Source organism: Schistocerca cancellata, chromosome 9, assembly GCF_023864275.1.
Source record: "Schistocerca cancellata isolate TAMUIC-IGC-003103 chromosome 9, iqSchCanc2.1, whole genome shotgun sequence".
NCBI classification, from domain to species: Eukaryota; Metazoa; Arthropoda; class Insecta; order Orthoptera; family Acrididae; genus Schistocerca; species Schistocerca cancellata.
Window position 1 is genome coordinate 249,325,365 of NC_064634.1, and position 24,002 is coordinate 249,349,366.

A 24,002-nucleotide genomic window follows, 5' to 3' on the forward strand; every position below is an offset into this window, starting at 1 on the left:
CACCACTGAGAAGTGTAAGGAATTCTAGGGAAAGTGTAATTCAGAGTGGGTCAAGAAAAATAACTATTCAGATGGCAGAAAGCTGTGGTTTGCAGAAACAGAATGGTCAGATAATTGTCACATTGCTAAAATCACAACAAAATGCAGTGATGGGAGTAATTAATTCATTTAATAATGAATGTAACTGTATTTATGAATGTAACACTTTATCCGTGGTAAAGTTTGATGTGGCCAAAGCAATAACTTATTGAATATGCTGTATATAACTTGCAGTCCAAGACTGCAACCATGGACTACAGGATTCTTACAACATAGTGCTTCACAGTCATTCATAATTAATAAAAGCCTCAAATGCCATTTTCTTCAACTTCTTGCACTAGAAATGCACATTACAACAGCCTTACCTTAATTTCACAATTTTTGATAGAAATAATGCACTTTTAGCAAACCCTTTTTAGTTTTGTGTGTAAAATATAGCTATCTTAGTTGCCCGTCAGTACCAGATGCACAGGTATCTGTGGATGACTAGCACCAGTCATGAAATTTTCCTAACCATCCACCCTCTCACCACCCTTTGCCCTGTAGGCGCTGTGCAAATTATTTTCATATGCCTTGTTTCGTGCCTTCTTTCTGTAACCAAACAGTACAACACTTGTGTCACTCTTAAAGTTTGTAAATAAACATTGAGTTAATCCACAGTGTTGTCAAGTGTTAATGGATTTCTGATCAGATCCAAAAGTTCAGAATCAGGAAAAATGGTGAAAAAATATCTGACGACTGACGGATTTTTCTGACGAAAACTCTTACGGATATAGTATCGTGCTTTTGTTTTGCAGTTGATTTGCCTATGGACATTTTTATTTTATGATGGTAGCCATACTGAATTTGAGCCTTGTGCACTATGCATGTGATAACAACTTGTCCACAGAATTCAGAAGGTTTCGTCTCATTCCCAATGATTGCGAGCCTATTCCACCTAACTCCGAGTGGCGCTGCAACAGCACATAGGAAGTGCATTGCAATCATTATTATTGGCAAGTTTGACCTATTTAAGTACCATGACAGTGTATCAAAAAATTATAAACATCATCTGCAACCTGTCACTTTTTAATAATATTTTACTGAAAATGCATACCTTTCTGTCCTCAATAAAATATTATTGGAAAGAGAAACCGGGAGAGGAAATTATCTGTGAGAGCTGCTTACTGTTTGACCTCGAGCTGTCCATGACTAAAAGAATTTCATTTCATATTCTTTGCTACAGATGATTTGCACTTATGAACACGATCGTCATTGTTCGTGAAGCCTTGCTACTTCTGAGTGTCATTTCCACTGCAGTTTAGTGATCCAGCAGATTCATGACAGAAGCTTCCAGAAAGGTTAATGGAACCTGAAAATTACCATTGGCAACACTGTTAACCCATGGAGGCACAAGAATCCAGGCCCAGAAGGAAAACAAGTTTCCACTGTTGTGCATTGACGTTATCACAGAGCTTCCTGGTGATATGTCAGTGAGGTATTATTAGCATATGTGGGGCTCGTGTTTTGTGTACAGCGTACTACTTATTTTCACAATCACTAGAAGTGAATCTTATATGCAAAATACAATTGAATAACATGGAGAGATTTTTGAAAACCAAAGATATTCTTGAAGAATCTGACTCTGGACGTGAACAAATGCTAAGTGAAAGTAAAAAAGGAAAGCAGTGGCCTACTCTTAAGTACAATGACAGCTACTTATGCTATGGTTTTACTTGGACTGGGAGTGAAGATTATGCTTTCCCAATATGCTTCGTATGTGGGCATAAAATGGCAAATGAATCTCTGCTTCCTAGTAAATTGAGCAAACATTTTAAAACAATGCATTCACATTTGCGAGATAAACCTGTCAGCTATTTCAAGAGATTGTCTAAACAGCAAAACAGGGCAGCAAATTCTTTTAAAAGTGTAATGTCTGTTTCTAAAAAAGCTCTGATCACTTCCTACCAAGTCTCTGAACCAATAGCAAAGTGTATGAAAGCTCATACTATAGATGAGTTACTTATTTGGCCTGCTTGTATAAAAATGATCCTGACGATGCTAGGAAATGAAGCAGCTATGAAAATAAGCAAGATTCCTTTGTCGAATGATAGAGTTCACCGGTGTATTATAGAAATGTCTACTGATATTGAGAAAAATGTAAGCAGTAATAAACTCAAGCACTCAAACTTTGCATTGCAAGTTGACGAATCAACAGACATTACCAATCAATCGCAACTCTTAGCATTTGCCTGTTTCGTTAATCAAGATCAAATAGTAAATCAGTTTCTTTCTTACAAAGAATTAAGTGTGTCTACTAAAGTTGAGAATGTTTTCAACATTTTAAATGATTATCTTAATAAGTGGCAGTTAACAGTATGTCGTGTGTAGGCATTTGCACAGATGGTGCCCCTTCAATGGTAGTGTAAAAAAAAAAGTTATCGTAACTCAGTGCTTTCTTAATAGGGAGGCCTTAATAGCAAAAACATTGAGAGAAAATTTGAGAGAAGTCTTAGAGCAAGTTGTTCAGATGGTAGATTTTATGGAAACAAGACCTGTCAAAACCCGTTCATTCATTCAAAAAACTTTGTGTCAATATGGAGTCAGAACACAGACTGTTGCTTTTACACAAAGAAGTCAGGTGGCTCTCGAGGGGGAAGTACTTACGCCTGTGCATGAGCTAAGACAAGAAGTTCTCGTGTTTTACAAAGAAATGAGACATTTACAGTTTTGCAACCTCCTTTGGAGTGAATTTTGGACTGCCAGATTGCAGTATTTGGCAAATATATTTCAGCAGTTCAATATTTTGAACACTAGCATGCAAGGGAAAGAAGACAATATTCCCTGCATCCACCTACAAAATTAAAGCATTTCACAGAAAACTACAAATATGGAAAAGAAAAGCTGTTCAAGGTAACTTGGACCCATTGGTAAGGAGCACATGCATGAATGAAATATTTCCAATAGTAGTAGATAATTTCATAAGTTTAGAAGAGACACTAAATTCATATTTTCCGTCCCTCAACACTGAACAGTACTAATGGATTCGAAACCCATTCATGGAAACTTCAGGTGATTTTGGCTTAACATTAACAGAGAAGAACTGGCAGCTATATCTATTGATCATGGACTGATGATTAAGCATTAAGAAATGTCTCTAGAAGCCTTTTGGATTTCTATAAAAGAAGAATATGTGTCAATATCTACAAAAGGCTTCAAACATTTTACTTCAATTTTCAACATCATATTTATGTGAATTAGGATTTTCTGCACTCACCAAAATTAAATGTAAAAAGAGAGGAACTCTTCAATGTATTGATGAGGAAATGAAAGTTTGTCTCTTTCAAATATATCTCCAAACATCAAAGAAGTCACGAGGACACATCAGGCTCATGTTTCTCAAACACTAGAAAGAGTAGACATAAGGTATGATTCATTTGTATTGCATTATTACTTTTCTCTATAATTTGAATTAATCGTTAGTTTTATAGCATTAGTTCATTTCAATACGTTTCACTTAACAGTTTCTCTTGCCTTTCGTCTTGGCAGGGCAAGAGGCAACAAGGTGCTCAGCCATCGCATCTGGATGACAGATCGTGCTTCATGAATCTCTCAGACTTTTTATACAAAAATTATTTGTTCATATTGTGATAATGTATGTTTTTATTAATATAAGTTGTATTTTCTGTAGTCTGGACGTGAAATTCAAAACAAAATGCCTCAATTGTTATTTTATCACTGTATTTATTTCCTGTATTGGCTGTTGTAAAATATTCCTCAGAAATGTGTATATAGTATGTCCACAATTATTTGCGACCTTTTAAATGTGCACAAAGCTCAAAAAGTTTGAGAACAACTGGTCTACATCTTTGAACATGATGAACTATGGTTCAAATCCAAACCTCAGTCATTTGTAGGCAGTGGTTTACCAATTTAATTATGAATGATGAGTATGAAGTTTTAACCTTCTACTATCTCTCACAAAACCAAAAATAAAAGGATTGAAACATTTGAACTATGATTTTACAGAAGAGTACTAAAAATTAAGAGAACAGAGATAAAAATTGAAGGGGTTCTCCATAAAATCAGCAAGGAAAAGAACGTGTATAGAGCACTAACTATAAGAAGGGACATGGTGGTAGGTCATCTGTTAAGACATAAGTGATACCTTTCATGGTAACAGACAGAATTCTGTAGGCAAAAATTGTCGAGAACGATTGAGACTGTAATACACTGGAGAGCTGAAGAGACTTGTACAACTGCCTAATATTGTGAAGGGGCCCCATGAGCATGCAGAAGTGCAGCAAAATGACGTAGCACAGACTCGACTAATGTCTGAAGTAGCGCTGGAGAGAATTGAAACCATGAATCCTACAGGGCTGTCCATATATCCGTATTAGTATGAGCTGAACAGCATGTTGCAAGGAATCCCAGATATGTTCAATAATGTTCATGTCTGGGGAGCTTGCTGGCCAGTGGAAATGTTTAAACTCAGAAGAATGTTCTTGGAGCCACTCTGTAGCAATTCTGGGTAGGTGGAGTGTTGCATTGTACTGCTGGAATTGTCAAAGTACACCAGGATGCACAATGGACATGAGTGGGTGCAGGTGATCGGGCAGGATGCTTACGTATGTGTGACCTGTCAGAGTCATATCCAGGCATATCAGGGGTCCTGTATCACTCCAACTGCACCCCACACCATTACAGAACCTCCACCAGCTTGAACAATCTCCTGCTGACATGCATGGCCCACAGATTCATTAGGTTGTCTCCACACCTGTGGATGTTCATCTGCTCAATACAATTTGAAACGAGACTCATCCAAGCAGGCAACATGTTTTCAGTCATCATCAATCCAATGTCAGTGTTGATGGGCCCAAGCGAAGTGTAAAGCTTTGTGTCATACAGTCATAAAGCGTACATGAATGGGCCTTCGGCTCCAAAAGCCCATATCAATGATGTCTCGTTGAATGGTTCACACGCTGACACTTGTTGATGGCACAGCACTGAAATCTGCAGCAATCTGTGGAAGGGTCGCACTTCTGTCACGGTGAACGATTCTGTTAAGTCATCGTCGGTCCTGTTCTTGCAGAATCTTTTTCCAGCGGCAACAATGTCAGAGATTTGATGTTTTACCAGATTCCTGATATTCACGGTACACTCGTGAAATGGTCTTACGGGAAAATCCCCACTTCACCGCAACCTCGGCGGTACTGTGTCCCATCACTCATGTGCCGACTATAGCACCACATTCAAACTCACTTAAATCTTGATAACCTGATAATGTAGCATGTCCACAATTATTTGCGACCTTTTAAATGTGCACAAAGCTCAAAAAGTTTGAGAACAACTGGTCTACATCTTTGAACATGATGAACTATGGTTCAAATCCAAACCTCAGTCATTTGTAGGCAGTGGTTTACCAATTTAATTATGAATGATGAGTATGAAGTTTTAACCTTCTACTATCTCTCACAAAACCAAAAATAAAAGGATTGAAACATTTGAACTATGATTTTACAGAGCCAACTGCGCGATACACTTGTTGTCTTATATAGATGTTGACAACCACAGTGCCATATTCTGCTTGGTTACATATCTCTGTATTTGAATACACATGCCTATACCAGCTTCTTTGGAGCTTCAATGTATGTACAAGAAGCAAAGGAGGACATTGGGCGTAAGTGCTACACTGAAATGAAGAGATAGGTACAGGAGAGTAAATTATGACGGGTTGCATCAAATGAGTCAAGAGACTGATATGCTGTTTTCTGCTGTAAAAGTGAATCTTCAACCGTTTTAAGATTCTGTTTTGTTGAAATCAGTCACTACATATTCACAATGTAGTTGTGAATATTTATAGTGTCAGTCTAAAGAAGAAGTTACCTACAGGATTCAGTACATTTTTGTAATATAAATAGGCAATGAAGAGAACCAGATTATGTAAATTGCAGCAATTTATTCTGATATGATGTGTTTCCTGTACCTAAATTTCCTTTCGTTTCTAGAACTTGTTTTTAATTGTTTCACTCAACAAATTTTTTAAGTTGCTAATAAAATTTAATTATGAAATTACAATGATAAAACAACCTTTTTAAGCTCTTCCTCCCTTCCCCTTCCCCACACAAACCCAAACCTAGCTCTCCCTCTCCCATTATCAATCTCATACACCTCTCCAAATTTTTCTATGACAGATTTTCACCCATAAAGAAAATAGTCTTCAAGTTTCCCTTCACCCGTAACTTAGAAATATGAACTTACTTACCCTTGTGCAGGTGATGCAGCATCTGCAATATGTGTTGATGGTGCTGGATCAAGACTCAATGACTTCGATGATGAGGTGGAGCTACTCGCGGTAGACGTGGACACAAGCCGCTGGGGATCAGGTATGTTACGCCACGGCCACGGATCCATCAGTTCAGTGCCCGCTACTGCTATGAAGTTATTCATCTTCAATACATTCCACACAAGTATTAAAGCATATAGTTAATTCAAAAATAGCAAAAACATTATGGCAATAGCAACAAAAATATATAACATAGACACGGTAACAAAGGTATAAAATCTGGCATCTAAAATTACTTAGGAATATTCTTAAAAACTTTATAGGCAACACATTGCAGCTTAATGTTATGTAATATTAGCTCTTATTCGGAGGTAAATTATTTGAGATTAACGTTTCTGAAACTAGGGCTGGCGCAGAACAATTCAATGTTATTGATAAGAAAATTCAGAGCTGTTCAGACAGAATTTAAAATGTTTTCAGTCTTCTGAGCAGTCGAATATTGTAAAAATTGTAGAGACAGACAATTAGAGCAACAAATAGGCCTGATCTGATAACTGCTCACTACAAGTGCATATTTGTACCAGAGAAATTTCTATAGTTACAGTGACACAAAAAGTTGTTGCCAGCACTAACATCTGTGAAAGATCTGAAAAACCATGTGCTACAGTAACATCATGAAGACACTGCTACAGGTAGCCCACCTCTGTATATTCATTGTTATTGGGAGTTTTATAGATGTTTAAAATGTGTAATGTGAAACTTTTCTCACAAAGACAAAGACAAATAAACAATGGCTTATAAATAAGTTACATCATAACATCATATTTTAATATGAAGTGATATTCCTATGGAAATGAAATGACAAAAACTCTTGAGAAAATATCCAAGCACACTTGTGGAGAATTTAGCAACTGGAGCCAGATACAGTGTGCTCAATAAAAAATTGTAATTAGTATACTTAATAACATTTAAAAAAAAAACTTATGAAAATGAACCACGAGAATAAAGTGGTATACTGCTCATTTGGGAAAAAGAATGCTGCATTCACAAATAAATTTCCAATGTGCCTGAAATGAAATGTGCGTATTACCAGTAGTGTTGTTTCAGCAGAGAAACATGACACTTAACAATGTGAAAGAGAAAAGTACAGAAGTTAGAAAGAGGCTACTGTGATATGGAGAGGGAGTGTGCATTCAGCCAAATGAACATAATTTTGTACAAATACCTCCTTTTGGTCTTCTAAGATGTCTTTTTAAGGCAGTGATTAGGAAGCCACTTCAAAGCTCTAACTACATTACAGTGTTAAACAGAGCTACATAACAAATAAAGCAGTTAAAATTTTTTAGATCTTTTGAAGAAACACATTTCATACATTGTTTGATTCATTAATAAGTAATGGGTATTGAAAACGAAACTCAATTAAGAGTTGAGAGAGCCATTTAAATAATACTAGCTGAAAGAGTAGGATGGGGACTTTTTAGCCCTTAAATCCTGACAGCCAGATGATCTAGGATGCATTTGCATTGGTTTGACTAGCTGGAGAGAATGTTCATAATATGAAACAATTTCAGTAATAGCAATATGAGGAGGACCTATCAACAAAAGAATATATGAACTCATATCTATAAATGAAAAGAACAAAGAGAATTTTTTCCAAAATAACCATACTTACAAAAGTCTTCATGATTTGTCTTGCTGACAATACGAAATACATAATCAGATGATTCACTTTCTTGCTGTGCTGGAGCTCGCCCCTTTCTTCGAAGACGTGGAAAAACTTTGCCTGCACATTTCAAACATACTGTCAGAAACAGTGTAGAACTACAATAACTGTACAGTGATCAGCTATAAACCTTAAAAAGTACAGCAAACAATTGAGAAATATTTGTAACAATGCAATATTGCTGATTACTTCATTGTGAAACCACAATTTTAGGACACACTATTTCATATTTCTCGCAATTTTAGTCTCAACCACTCACCTGTTTGTACAAATAACAAATTTATGCTCTTCACTCACAAAATTATTCAGCAGACTATCACAAATGGTTCTTCCTGAATCTTTTATTTGCTCCTATTTCATAACACAGTTACATTGCCTCACTATGAGGTACAACTGGAAAATTATATAGTGAGCATGGTTTCTGCATTGTAATGATGCCTACTGGGTACTAAACAACAGTTTAAAGTTTTCAAAATCTGTGTATTGGCACACTGACATCCATTGTAGCCATACTGTTCCCTTGGTAACTTTTCTGTGTCACGTTTTGACTTGTCCTCTGTGAACTTCTCTGACCTGGTCAGCATAAAGGGACTCCTGAAGTTTAACAAGACTCATCCTGGGTACTGTTAGAAACTACTGTAAAGTAATAGTCAGTTTAATGTCATTCTTTTACTTGAAAGTCTTTGGTTAAGACATGTAACCCATTTGAAGTCTTTTAATATGTTTATTAAATTACTGAAAATCACTTTATACAGAAGTACAACAGCACAGTGCATAGATTACTAGATATATCATTATCATATTGTGCAACAGTTTTAGTACAGTGCTGTCAAAGTTTTTACAGTATCTCCTCTTTACTTTCTCTAAGAAGATGGTTTGCAAAATACAGCATGAGTTAGATTACATCAACAAGAATGTCATAAGAGATATTTTGCATAATTTTTACACCGAGCAAAAATTTATACAAAGTGTCAGGACATGTTGTCTTCTTCGTTTTCTCTGACAAGAAATTGCTGCCAGTTATTCAACACAAGAGAGGATGGATATGAGGCATCACAGTAGTCAATCCTTCATCTTCCTATAAAATTTTTATCCCCCAAACTTACTTCCTGTACCAAACTGACAATTCCTTGATGCCTTAACGCACTTAAGTTCAGTACCTTAACGTCAGTTATTCCATATACCCATCTAATCTTCAGTGACTTCTGTAGCACCACATTTCAAAAGTTTCTATTCTTGTCCAAGTTGTTTATAGCCTACATTTTACTTCTATATGAGACTAGGCTCCAGATAAATACTAAAGAAGAGACTTCCTAACATTTAAATTTATATTCAATGTTAACAAAATACTCTTTCTCAGGAAATGCTTTTTGTGCTACTGCCAGTCTGTATTTTATATCTTCTCTACTTTGGCTATCGTCCCTGATTTTTCTTCCCAAATAACAAAACTCATCTACTACTTTTACTGCCTCCTATCCTAATCTAAATCCCTCTGCATCGCCTGATTTATTTCGACTACAGTACATTATCCCTGTTTTACTTTTTTTGATAGTCATCTTATAACCTGTTTTAAAGACACTATCCACTCTGTATGAGGTTCACATAACTTCCCAAATGGATCAGTAAAACCCATAAAAGGCTATTCAGCAATCAAGCAAGTAGTGTGCAATGCTGAGAATAACACACAAGACAGCCATGAGGCGGTAAGTTGGTACACAATGTGGTGTAGTCTTAAGAGCAACAATTTCAGAAATATAATTGGGTCAACATTGTCACAATGTTGTCACATATGGCTGACTATGAGGTTTGACTGATTCATCACTTCCTCACTGCACTATTACCATTAGAGCAATATCAGTAAAATTCTCTATTTGTACATGTGTGATAACAGCAGTTGCTGTAAAAACAGTTTATTAATACTGTGTATGTCACAACTGAAATAATTTTTTTCACTAGTATACATTTTTTTGTTTTATTTAGTGAAAAATTTTCAATTGTAAGCTTTTCTCATCCATTACTCGCTTACTGTGGGGATATCCCGTCTGCATGCATCTTTCACTAGAACACTCCTCTTCAGGACAAAGCAGCTGGTCAAAGTCGGGCTTGGCAATCTTGTACAAGATGGGTGGTATGGGGATGGTGTCAGTGTAGCAGACAATTGAATAGTGGACCTCCTAAGGAACTCTGGATGGGCACATGAGAGCATGAAATTCAGGCAGGAGGTCAATGAAAAGGCCGGAATACATCACCTGCTTCATATTAATGAAAACAAAGAAGTGGTGCACTTTGTTGTTCTCCTGTAATGCTGTCAATGAGGCATTGGCCGGTAACCTCAGGGAGCAGACGCAATACTCGAAGTCCACTCTGATAATGGAGTCAGTGCATTGGTGATGGTGAAGGTCCAGAGCTGATCCCATTCTAGGCCAAGGTCAAGGGTACAGTGATACATGCTGTAGGTGGTGATGGTGGAGTTACTTGCTACTATCAGGAGGATCACCGAGGCAGTGCCAGAGCCCTGTACGAGCTTCAGTGTGTAAGCGATCAACTGCCCCTTATGTACTAAGAACAACATATCTTTGCCTCACGCAGGTTGCAGTACGTACTGTCAATAGTCGAGTGCCCAATGCACCAAAGGATATTCAGTGTCGAGACTCCGAACAAGTAAGTTGTTGGCTGCTAAGTGAGCAGGACGGATTGTGGCAGGATGGCCAACCACATTTACAATTGTTTAACGGCTGTGTGTGTCACCAAAAGCCATGGGCCTGACCTCCAGGCGTTAATAGCATAATTTGTTTGGTGTGTTTAAGTGTTCATTTGTGCGCACCGTGATTACACGACATCCTCGCTGGATACCCAGGATTTGGATTGCAGTAAGGATCGTGTATTCAGTGTCACATGAAGAATATTGGCATGTGACAACATTAATAGGTGGCCTGTGATGAGTTAACCCTTATTACTTTGTCAGACGAAGGGAGTAACTGCCTCATTCATGCTGTTTAGACAAAAGATATAGAACATTAACAACAAAGTATGTACCGATTATTGCTACCTGACATCCTAATTATCTTCATTGGATATAATACGAAACAACTACCATGCAAATATTACCCAATCTACCTTCATCAGTTGCACATGCTCAAACCGTTTTAAACTGTTACGCTATAATCCACTAGTCAATAACAGGGGGTTTAATAGGGAGTGTTTCAAGTGGGAGACAGATAACATGGAGCTGATGTCAATCAGGAATGGCGTGGTGGAGTGAGCATCAGAGAAAAGCAGGTGCTTGGAGATCAAGCAGCAGCCAGCTGTGCCTAAACACAGTAGCCACTGGTGTTTAGGTGTCCAGATCAGGGCTCCCTGCACTTCACAGCATCCAGGCTGAAGTGCTTGCGGTACCATCAGAGACCAGCCATGTCACAAGAGGTGTCGGCAGGGCAGCAGAGGATGCAGCAGCAGTAACCACTGTTGTGCCGATGCCTGGGACTGCACAGCAGTGGTCACAAGTGAGGTGGGCTACAGTCGCCTACAGCATTGCCATGATGGCACAGAGGTGGGAAAGGATGTCATGTACTTCCAGGTGCTGTGCACTGTGCTGCACATCAGTGGGGACGGGAGCAGCTGGTGACATCATTTACAGCATGTTGAGCAGCAAGGGGGAGTACACGGTTGGGCGGCTGGCAGAGCGATGGCCAGCTGACTGCATAGGGTGGGGGTGTGGTTGGCATGTGGCAGCGGCGGTCACAGGCAGGGGGTCCAGGGTTTCGTGCATCCTGCCAGTGAGGCTGGCAGCATCAGTGAGGGAGAGATCAGCATGTGACACCACAGCTATTAGTATTGGGGCCGGGAGGAGAGCCAGTCATATGTTGTATAGGAAACCATCAGAGACCATGTGTGGCTTTGTCAGGCTTTGGAGGAGTTGCAAGAATAATGAGGTTTGCTGGAACCCACACCATTCGAGGGAAAGGAGGTCCCAGACACACTACATTTCAGATGATGTTGCATCACGAGACAGTGCCAGTGTGTCTTGTAATGATCATTGGCTGAGGGCAATGTGATGACATTGCAGATCTCCACTTCATTTGTTGGCTTGAGCTGACTGATCAGCACAGCGAACTTGGGGACATCCTGTGTGATGGTGCAGCCAGCAAAGATAGCGTTCACTGAGGACGGCAGTTGGGACGCAACACTGCTCGATGGTGTGGCGGCGGCATGTGGGAATTCGGAAGTCAGCACTTCGATGCCACAAGGATTGTTGACAGCAGATGCAGGGGCTGGTGTGGGCATTGGGGTGGAGTTTGGTACCAGGGGTTGGCCATCATTGGTCATGTTGCCGTGAGCTGCACATGCAGTCAGTATTGCAGTGTTCCAGTTCTGAGAGGCATGATGTTATATGGCACTGGAGTGGCAGCCGCATGCAGCGAGACTTTGGTTGATTCTGTGATAGAAGCCAAGGCTGCTAGGTTGCACAAGGGGTGGTGAAACACACAGAAAAAAAGCTCATGATGCAAAGCACACCAGTGTCCACAGCACAAAAACAGAAGTTGCTGGTGGTATGCGCAATTGCACAGGATGTACACAATAAACACACAAGACGAGTGCACAGGCAGTAACAGTTGGAGCTTGGAAATCTGACAGTACTAATGTGGGTACTAACACTCGCTGGTCAAAATGTCTTGCAGCGTGACACTCCAATTTACACACCAGGCTGTGCATAGACGGTGTGGCACAGGTGAGGCTTAAAACTTCACAATAAGCATCTCAGATTGAAGCACGTCACCACGTGGCATGTCCAACACAATGCAGGAGTGGGGTTGAAGTCAATGCTGACGCTGCAAGAAGACCAAGACTGAGACTGAGGCTAGGTTGGCAGAAGTCTCCCTATTAGCTGAGCTGTTTTCCAGTACCAGTAGCCAGCAATTATAGTAGGTGGGTATCCAGTCATGCAGCCGAATCAAAAGCATGGGGTGGAAAGTAAATGCACAAAAGAAGAAACTTCCTGCCTCACAGATAGCTGAAGCAGCCTGTGAAAGCATGGAACCACTACAAGCAATGTGCTGCGAGGGGCTAGCACAATACCAAAGAATATGACATTGAATATTTAAAATACAATTGTGGCTGTTTGAGCCTCATTTATTTATCTTTGTGTTTTCTGATTATGTGGAGGAAAGTCTTGTTTACTTGAAGCCCCATTAATGAGAAACACAAGACAGTATAAAAATTCCTTTCACAGAAACTGTCTCTTCAAACAAATAAAATCTGAGAAAATACAAAAGACTGGCTCAGTTCAACAACACTGCACAAACCAATCACAATCAGCACATTTTTAAGTACTGAAAATTACATTCAGCACATAATGAAATATCTTACCTCTTCCTCTCTGTGACCATAGTGGGGGGTCCAGCTGTCCATGTGGTAGCAAACCATTCTCAAGGCAAGACAGAAATGACAAAAGGTGACCTCCACAAGGAAAATGTATTGGAGGTTTCTGGACTCCATCTTGCATCACCAAGACAACAGTTCCACCACTGTCAGCTAAAAAGAGAAGTATAGATGATTTATATTATCCTACTACACATATGTAATAAATATGAACAATTTAGAAAAACTATTTCCACTAGTAACACCTTAAAGTTGTCATCTAGGAAAGAAAGACAAAATGTAATGGTTTAAGGAAAGTCTTATCTTATCACTTACTACAAAATAATTATTCCAGACACTAAAGAGACCACTAATTTCTTTGTGTGAACTCCTCACTCCTCATTAATTAATTGTAAGGCTGCAATGGACCATTTTTTTCCAAGCTATATAGAAGTAAATGGTAATATACAGTATATGTACTACATATTACATACGAAAACTTCACAGGTCATAGAGCTCGATGCACTTTACATAAAAGCTACAAGAAAGAAAAATAGCGAAAAGGAAATAACATACAACACTGTTTATGAATAAAAAGAAAAATTATTATTATTATTATTACAGGATTAATTAACACAGAGATCAATTAATAACAACATTTTGTTGTATTCCTGTTATCTTCTGTCAAGCCTCTCCATTCAGTGCATCCTCCTTGCAAATTCAATTACGCTCCATTATTCCACTGATGTGGTCATTCTAAGAACGTTGCAGTCTCATATGTTTACTTCTGCCAGGTGGTTTCCATTCAAAAATTTTATTTGGCCATCAATGATCTGGAATTCTCAACAGATATCCATACCACTTTTGAGGTTTTCTTTAAATTCTGTCTGTCAGTGTTTCATCTGCCTTCATTCGAGTTTTCACTTCATCATTAGCCTTCTTTTCGATTCTTGATATTCTGGCACTCCGTAAATAATCCATTTCCACAGCTCTTATTCTTCTTTTCATGTAAGCATTTAAAATCCATAGTTGTGACCCATAGCATAGAACAGATACAACCATTAGCCTACCCACTCTTTTCTTACTGTTATTAGAGATTTTCTTGTCCCACCAAAAAGAATTCATAAACCCTATTACTATTCTACTTCGTTGTATTCTGAATTTTATTTCTGTAGTACCCAGTCCATTTTTGTCAATATATGCCCCAGATATTTAAATTTTTCTTCTTGTTTCATAACTGCCCCATCATTGATGTGAACCTCAAATTTAGTGTCACTATTCACTATCAGGTATTCTGCTTGTGTCTGACTCACACAGTCCCTATTTATCATTTTCCTGTCATAAATGCCATATCAAGAACTTGATATCAAATTCATCTTTTGCTACAGCAGCTTGATCACTAGAAAAACTTAAAGTAAACAGCTGTACATCATTTACAATAATTCCTTTCTTCCACAGCTGTTCTTCACTTTTGGAGATCCACTTCTACATATAAATTGAAAATGATTGGTGACACCCTGCAACCTTGTCTCAGTGTGTGATACTAACACACTGCATGTTGGCTGCTATGCCACAGTTATTGTTGCAGTTCCCAGCGATTCTTGTATGATGTGCTGCTCTTACCGGTGTCTGATGCTGATGAAACTTGACAGACATGTTCATATGATGTTCTAATATTCATAAGGGTGTGATACCTCTAGAAACACATGCCTTTGCTAACAGTACCTCACAAAACTGGCAGTAGTATCTCGTTTTAGTTCTTTTACAGTGCGCTGCGCAAACTCTGCAAGGTTGTGCTGAATATTATTTTTTTTTTTTTTCCACTTCCTCGATAGTCAAAATAATATGTTCTTTAATTCTCCTTGGACAGCTGTCAGCAGTGAGTTGCTGACAGTTATCCAAGGAGCACGCATGCCCATAATAATCTTCACGAGTCCAGTTAAAAGTGCTGCTATATTTTGTAACACGAAAGTTACTCGATTTGAGCAGGCCTGAAGATGACATAATGTATTGTCGAAACTGATAGCCTAAAAATAAAATCTAAATAACGGCAATTGGAATTGTATTACTGGAAATTGACCAGCCGTATTCCCACACTCCAGACATAGGATGGAGTTACATTCATTCTTCTACAGTAGTTTTGTTATGTTTAGCTTGTGTCTTCCACATTTTATTTTGAAGTCAACATCTGACACAAAATATAAAACCAATCAACAGACAGCTATCATCATTTACATCTACATCTAATGACTAATCTGCAAGTGAACACTTAAGTGCCCAGCAGAGGGTTCACGGAACCACTTTCAAACTATTTCTCTAGCACTCCACTCCTGAACAGCAAGCAGAAAAAATGACACTTCAATCTTCTGTGCAAGCTGTGATTTCACTTATTTTATTATGATGATCATTATTCCCTATGCATGTAGGCGTCAACAAAACAGAAGAGAGAGTTTGTGATTGAAAATTCATGAGAAGAACTCACTGAAACAAAAAAGCCTTTGTTTTAATGTTTGCACACCAACTTGAGTGTCATATCCATGACTCTCCATTCTCTGTTTCAGAATTCTCTTAAATTTCTTGATGTCCTCCATCAATCCTGTCTGTCAAGGAGCCCATACCACACAGCAATATTCCAGAAGAGGATAGACATGCAGTCTCTTTAGTTGCAATCCCTTAAAGTGTTCTGCAAATAAAGCGCAATCTTCCATTTGCCTTCCCCACAACATTATCTATGTCTTTGTTTCAGTTTCAATTGTTGTTCACAATTTTAAATCCTAAGCATTCAGTTTAATTGTCAGCCTTTAGATTACAGTCACAATTTAGGAGAAATGAATGACGTAACTTTCTTGCTTTGCTTTGGAAGTTAGGATATAGATTTTGTACAAGATTTTGATGTTTTATCCTAATTCATGCCCAAAGATTGCTCTTGGCAACCTATGTTCTAGGGGGTCTGATTGAATATATCAAAACACTTCTAATTAAGGGAGACTCAGTACAGCAATACTGGTCTTATTATTTAAGAAATTCTTATTTGTAATTTTTTGTACAGTTCCAACAAAAGACCAGTTTCATTCTATCCTAAAATGTAGATATGGTATGTGTGGAAAGACAATCCCAATGTTTTGTGGAAATAAAACATTGGCAGTTTCAGAACAACTGACTGGATTACAAGTTTTCATTTTGTAATACACTACTTATAATGCATTTGTCAGATTTAGTTGAATTAGACAAATATGTAGTTGAAGTTCTTGCTTACACAACCAAATAAGGTAGAACTGCAAAAAACTAAGCTAACCGGAGATGTTAAATGCTCCTATACCTTTAAAGCAAACAGGTTTACTTGGCTTTGACTTTTATTTCATATTCCAGTCTAATGAAAAAGCAACTGCACAGAGAACTAAAATATAATAAAGATATTAATATATTAAAATAAAACCACATTTAAAAGATTTGTCGGGGCAGCAAAACAACTGGTAAATAACAGGCGAATTTTAAATCATAAAAATAAGACAAAGGCTGTGTGATCAGTCATTAAATCTGAATTAGGTGTTAAAGCCTGTAACCAAGAAATTTCAAAAATTGACACTGAAGGAAGTACTATTGTAAATCCAGCTCAAATACCAGAGTACTATGATAAATTCTTTATAAGTGTAGCAAAGTCTGATGTAGATGTAACAGATTATCACAACAAAGTAAATCCCTTCGGCCTAGGTGAAAACTCTGAAAACTTTGCAAAATTCTTAAAAGTTTCTGTGGAGGATGTAGAAAATGCTATTCTAAAATTAAGAAACAAAAAAAATCTGCAGCTTGGGATGGCATACCCACCAAGGTTATTAAAGTGGTACACAACAGAATTGCAAACCCACCAGCTCAGTAATAAATCAATGTTTTGAAGAGGGCTGTTTCCCAGAGGTACTAAAATATGCTGGAGTCAAACCATTCTTCAAGAACAGATCAAGAGAGATCATGGGAAATTACTGTTCTATCTCAATTCCCCCAGTTCTATCTAAAATATTTGAAAAACTTGTTGTTGCACAAATCCAAAACTTTGTTGTAAAATATTCAGTTATTCTAAACAATCAATTTGGTTTTCAGCAGGGGAAAAACACCATAGATGCAGTAAACAGTTTCATTGAGAAAATAAATACATCATTAGACAAGAGAAATAAGGAGGCAGGAATTTTATGCAACCTCACAAAGGCGTTTGATTCTGTAAACCATGCATTGCTTGTTTACAAACTTGAAAAGTACGGCATTACTGGCAGTGCCCTACAGTGGCTTAAATCCTACTTAGCCAACAGAAAGCAAAAGGTTAGCATTTCTTCAAATGGTGCATATTATTTATCTGGCTGGAAAAAAATATCTCAGGGTGTTCCACAAGGCTCCATATTAGGCCCAGTCCTATTTCCCTTTGTTATTAATGACTTACCATTAAGTATCAGCTCCCCATCAATGCTGTTCAGAGATGATACTTCTGTCTTAGTTGAAGAACAGGATTTGGAAAAAATTCCCAAATTCAGTATCCTCAGAACCTTAGAAACTTGGTTTCAGCTATACCTGGCAAACAAACTGAGCAGCTGTGCATTTGCAGTGCAAATATTATCAACTGCAACTGACATGGACACATGAATAGTAGCATATAGAAGCTACTTTGAATCCATTATTAGGTATGGTATTGTCTTTTGGAGTAACTCGACAAACATAGTGTGGATACTAAAAATACAGAAAAAAAATCAAGATGCATTTTCTCAGCTTAAGTGCATTAGTAGCCCTAGTATTGCATCAACGTTTCTTTTAAGAAACGTTAGAAGAATTTGCTTCGTGAAAACATTACAAAAACCTAACATTTTCTTCTAAAATACTGGATTCTTTATTTATAGCTCCAAGGCAGTTTTACGAAGTTTTCCTAGAGCAGGAAAAACCAATCATCCCTCAATACTGCAAAGAACTTTTACTGCCCACCTATAAGAAGCATTCAGTATAAAATTAAAGAAAAATGGAAAAGCATAAAACAAGTAGGTCTTGAGCATCAATGCAAATTAGGACCCATATGCCACTTGGTTTATTTCACTTTAGGACCAAAAACACGAACAAAATCAAAGATCTTATTGAACGATGCACTGCCTGGCTGGCTGGAATATGCATTACAGTACTCATAAGGTGGGTATAAGGTCAGCAAAGGGAACTTTTAAGAATCCTCAAAGATATACAAGTCTTAACCAAAAATCACAAAATAATTTGTAACACATTTGTAGCTAGCTGAGGCCGTCCCTCCCAACATTGCATCCAATGGGTGTTTAGGCAGTTCCCTGCACAATCCCTTGCATGCCACAGTTGAAGTTTCTACGTCAATAATACATTTTTGGTATAAGGGAAGACAACCATTCAGTGCAGAGGAGGAACTTAGCAGCAGGGGAAAAAAATTGTTAAATACTTCATCTGAAACATACACACAAATGTGTGCACATGCTGTTTACATGTACGTCTTGACTTCCTAGTTCTTAATTAGGTTTCTGGTTGGGTGTGTTTTGTGTTGAGTTGCTGTAAACCTTATCAGACAACCAATGGTGGATCCAGAAGGATTATGATAGCCTCGGGCGAATGCTGTCAATTTTTTTACGCATCATTTATAGTAATAAGTATTGTTAACAAACATATTATATAAGGCAATGTCAGTTTCAACTATCATTACATGAAACATTTAAGCATTGCTTTACTCTGTGTAGCAATTCTGCTGGCCAGTGTGGCCGAGCGGTTCTAGGCGCTTAAGCCTGGAACTGCGCGACCGCTACGGTTGCAGGTTTGAATCCTGCCTCGGGCATGGATGTGTGTGATGTCCTTAGGTTAGTTAGGTTTAAGTAGTTCTAAGTTCTAGGGGACTGATGACCTCAGATTTTAAGTCCCATAGTACTCAGAGCCATTTGAACCATTTTTGTAGCAATTCTACTTAGTAGATGTTTGCAAGAAAGCACATCTATGGTTCCTCTACTGCAAGAGGGAGGATGACCTTGCTCCTCTCACCTTCGCAATCTTTGTGGCAAACAGAGCTTACTTAATTCACTCCCTCAACCCCATCTAAAATGGCAAAGTTGCACACTGTGCACTTCTACCTACAGGCATGCTTCTGAAGGGGGAGAGGCTGGCAGACTGATGGGAACAAATGGTCAGAATGACAGGGTGGGTAGAGGGAGGAGGGGCGGGCTGGCTATGTTTAAAAAAAGTACTTCAGAAGCTGACATACAATGTTCTACACCTAGTTTTTCAGTCACTGGTTCATTGGTTAACAGTTGCTTTATACATTGTTGCATATCAATGTTTGTGCTTAATCCAAGATTTTCCATGATTGTATTATTGTAGTATTTACTTAATTGAAACTCACACTAAATCAACTGACAAAGAAAATTCAGCATTTTAAGTACTGATGATATTAGAACATGGTATGAGTCTATATTTTTTTTGTGATAAGAGTTTTTATGAGTACTGTATCACCCACAGCTACCCAAACATTGCATTTATGAAATACACATTTATATTATGCCATTTGCTCCAAGAAAATAAGAAAAATTTTGCAGTTTTTATTATATCTTACCTTGCTGATGGCAATGAACATAGACGACTTCTTCTATTGGTACATTCATAGCATACTCCCAATACATGCTGCAGAAAGTAAGACACAATGTATACTCTATGATCTCATTGCAAAATACAGATATATTAATAAATAATCAAATAATGGTAAGTATAAATGATATAAAAGCAGTTAATGCATCAAATGGTTGCTGAACACAAATGAGATTGAAAATGTTTGCTGAGCTTTCAAACAATGGTCAATGTCCTTTACAGCTAATTAAAGCACTCCCACCCCATACTCCTGCACAGTTACACACCTCTCATGTCAAACACTGTGTGTGTGTGTGTGTGTGTGTGTGTGTGTGTGTGTGTGTGTGAGAGAGAGAGAGAGAGAGAGAGAGAGAGAGAGAGAGAGAGTGTGTGTGTGTGTGTGTGTGTGTGTGTGTGTGTGTGTTAGTTACGCTGAAGGAGGACATTGTCCGAAAGCTTAGCAACAATTTCAACCTTGTCTGTGTCCCTACCCATTACACGACACCTCAACTATATGGCGAGAGAGTAGCTACCTTTACTCCTTCCCTTATTTGCATTCCACCGAGGACTCTTCATTACAGAATGTATAATAATGAGGCTTTTGTAGTTGCTTGATGAATAACAATATCATTAGTGAACATCTCATAGTTTTTGCTCTTGTGTTCACATTTTTAATGTTAATTTTTCTTTTAGTTGCTTTGTTAGCTTTCAATATAAAGGTAATGGCCTACACTACTAAACTGAGTACCTTTCAGTCTCCTTCACTAAGACACAATTAACATACTTAGTTTTTCACTTTTAACAACAGCACTTTCCTCAAAGAAAATCTGGTCCATTTCTCATATGTCTTTACTTTTGACCTAGTTTCCTTGAAATTTCCTCTTTATTCTTCTGAAAAAGTTCACTATGTCCATAAATACTCTTAATTTTGATGCCATTAACTACTGTAAACTCAGAATTGTTTGTAAAATGCTTTCACTTTGCTGGTGAACAACTGAATGAATTTTCAGTTTTTCAGTTTAGTCTTCCATATGATAACCATCCCCAAAAGTACTGGCAAGGTATAGGAATGCCTTACAGTCCCCTCCCCAACATAGGGAAAAACACAACCTGCACCACCTAGTGGTGGTGAGCAGACATTGCTTCAGGTGGCTAACAAAGGTGGGGACTGAACGTCTCTCACAACAAGAAGTAAACCTCTAGCAACTGCTAACAGTCTCATTGGAAGGCAAATGAGTGCATAGAGATGGAGCACCCCATTGCCTTTGGGACGGGAAACTAATCCTGAAGCCAGATGAGTCACCAAAGCTAAGGGCATTGTGATGTAGAAAGCAGCAGGAAACTACTACATTAAAGATCCATTTGGATATCCCACGTGTAGCAACAATGGAAGAATATGATACTGCATTTATTCCTATTCATCATGACTTCTGGATCCCTAGGTCTGACAGGATGAATGACAAGGCTATTCATGTTGCCATTCCACAAAACCCTCTTGGTGAAAGGGCAGGAGGACCAGAAAAAGATAAATTTATGGTTGGCACATGGAGTGTGAGAACACTGTTAAATCTTGGAAAACTGGAGGAAGTCAGAAAGATTATGACAAAGTGTCAATTACATGTTTTAGGACTATGTGAGACAATATGGGCTGGGAATGGTGAGTTTAAACCAGGAGATTTGAGAACAGTTTATAGTAAAAACCAACAGTCACAGAAGAATGGTGTAGCTACTGCATTAACAAAGAAATTGGTGCATAATGCAATGAATACCTAACATTTGAGTGATAGGATATAAATGATTAAGTGACAAATATTGTATGAAAGCTCTGGTAGAATGTAAATACTTTTGGATTAAGGCAGACCACTCACCAAAAGGTACAAGTGTTGAGTCGTTGACAGACACACACAAAAGTAAGAAAACTTGCTGTCTTTTAGCATTATCCTTTGACAAGATAAGAGTTAAACAAAGACACATGCACACACACACACACACAGACACAACATAGCTGCTTTCCAAGGTGGCTTGGCCTCTGATGGCATAGTAAAAGCACCCAACTATGCTTCAAACACTACACAGCATTTTATTTTGGTATTACCGCCAACCAGTGGTCGACTGGGATGGATAGCCACCACCACAAAGATGACCAGCCAGTGGCATAATATGAAGCTGAGCACAAAATGCTCATTTTCAATAGCTGCTTCACAACTTGAGCCATCATGCAGATGGGGGTTATCCCTACAACACATTGTCTGCTGCCATAATAATCCTGGCCTCTGTCTTTGGTAATCCTCTGCCCCAAACCCTCCACCCGACACTGTTTTCCCTTACTCCATCGTGCCACCTCCTCCCAGTTCATGTCCCCACATCAACTTCAGCATGTGCTGCTTTCCACTGGCCACTACAATTGTGTCAGCCCATTACCTGCCAACGCCCTCTCGCATTCCCAGCTGAGCACGTGTGTGTGTGTGTGTGTGTGTGTGTGTGTGTGTGTGTGTTTATTCTACTATGAAAGGTAGCATGCTTTTTCTTCCTTTTGTGTGTGCATATCAGCAACTCAACGCTTCTGCTTTATGATGAGTGGTCCCCTTTAAACCAAAAGTGATTAAGTTAAAAGGTAGCCCAACTGGTCCATTTCACGATTCTTATTGCACACAAACAATAGCGTCACAGATTTTGATATATGGCATGGTGCATTGTCATATAGATACAAGCAGCCATCATCTCCAAACTGTTCTTCTACTACACTCAGTATACAATGCTGTAAAATACGTTCATAACCTTCCAAATTTAGCGTTTTCTTAAGCATAATAGGGATATCATGCCCTAACTACAGAAAACACCACCTCCTCCACACTTCACACCTAAATCCTCTGAATGGTTTAGCCCAGGGTATAGAGTGATTCATCACTCCAAATCCCTCGTTTCCATCCATCCACTGTCCAATGAGGTCAATCTTTACACTGTGATGGTGCTTAGTCCTGACAAGTGGTAAAATTTAGGAAATATATAACACTGATGACACCACTGAATAATTAATGGAAATGATAAATACCAAAGACAAAGTCTTTGTGGTCTTTATGTGAAATATGCATTGTCACCAATAGAATCATTCTGCAGTCAGTCACATATGCTGGTTCTGTAAATAGTGTTTCATGAATAGAACAATATCTTCACTCCCAGGATTCCCCTCTGAGTTCACGAAGCATCTCCATAAACTCACATAATACCAGTAACCCTCATAGCCGCACACCTTTGAATTCCTTCAATATCTCCCTTTAATCTAATTTGATGGGGCTCCCTCATATTCAAGCATTACTCAAGAATTAGTTGCAAAAGTGTTCTGTATGAGGTCTCCTTATACATGCACAACATTTCCGTGGAACTCTACTGATGAACTGTAGTCAGCCGTTCACCTACCCTACAACTAACAAGATGTGTTCATTCCATTTCATATCATTTGCAGTGTTATGCATAGATATTTATGTGACTACCACTGTATTCAAACGATTACACAAATGTTTCTCTTACATGACAACATTAACTTGTACTTATTCTCATTACAGGATTTGCCACTCATCACACCTAGGGCAAGTTTTGTTGCACACAAGCAATGCTTACTAAATCCATACTATTTTATGGATAGAAGTTTTTCTCTCTCTACGAAACTCACTATATTCAAGTTTTGAATATGCTGAAGAATACTGCAGCATACTGACATTAAGGATATTTGTCTATAATTTTAGCATCCATTCTTCCACTCCTTCCTATAAGACCATATCCTTCTAATAAATGCTATTCCCATTGCTCGTAAATTTCAGTGTCTTATTACTATTTTGTGTTCATTAGTTCTGACAAAGGTTGTACATACAAATGTATCTACAAGGTAGAAAATCTAACACAACAAAGATGGATGGCATCAGGTTCTCTGTCAGCTTCTCAAATGTGACTGTCCAATTCTTTGAGCCTACTAAATACCTCAAAAAGTGTCTTTGCTGAAGGGTGTAGTCCTCTTCGAAA

At 38.3% G+C, this 24,002-nt stretch overlaps 1 protein-coding gene across 1 annotated transcript in view; it reads right to left on the reverse strand.

Annotated features, from left to right (window-relative positions):
* Positions 1 to 24,002, reverse strand: part of LOC126100186 (small G protein signaling modulator 1-like) — a 292,492-nt gene that overhangs the window by 153,093 nt on the left and 115,397 nt on the right. The window contains exons 11-14 of the mRNA XM_049910745.1: positions 19,975 to 20,042; positions 13,395 to 13,559; positions 7,977 to 8,087; positions 6,284 to 6,452 (exon numbers count right to left, since the gene is read on the reverse strand). Coding sequence (XP_049766702.1) covers positions 6,284 to 6,452; positions 7,977 to 8,087; positions 13,395 to 13,559; positions 19,975 to 20,042 — 513 coding nt within the window. The remainder of the gene's footprint in view (positions 1 to 6,283; positions 6,453 to 7,976; positions 8,088 to 13,394; positions 13,560 to 19,974; positions 20,043 to 24,002) is intronic.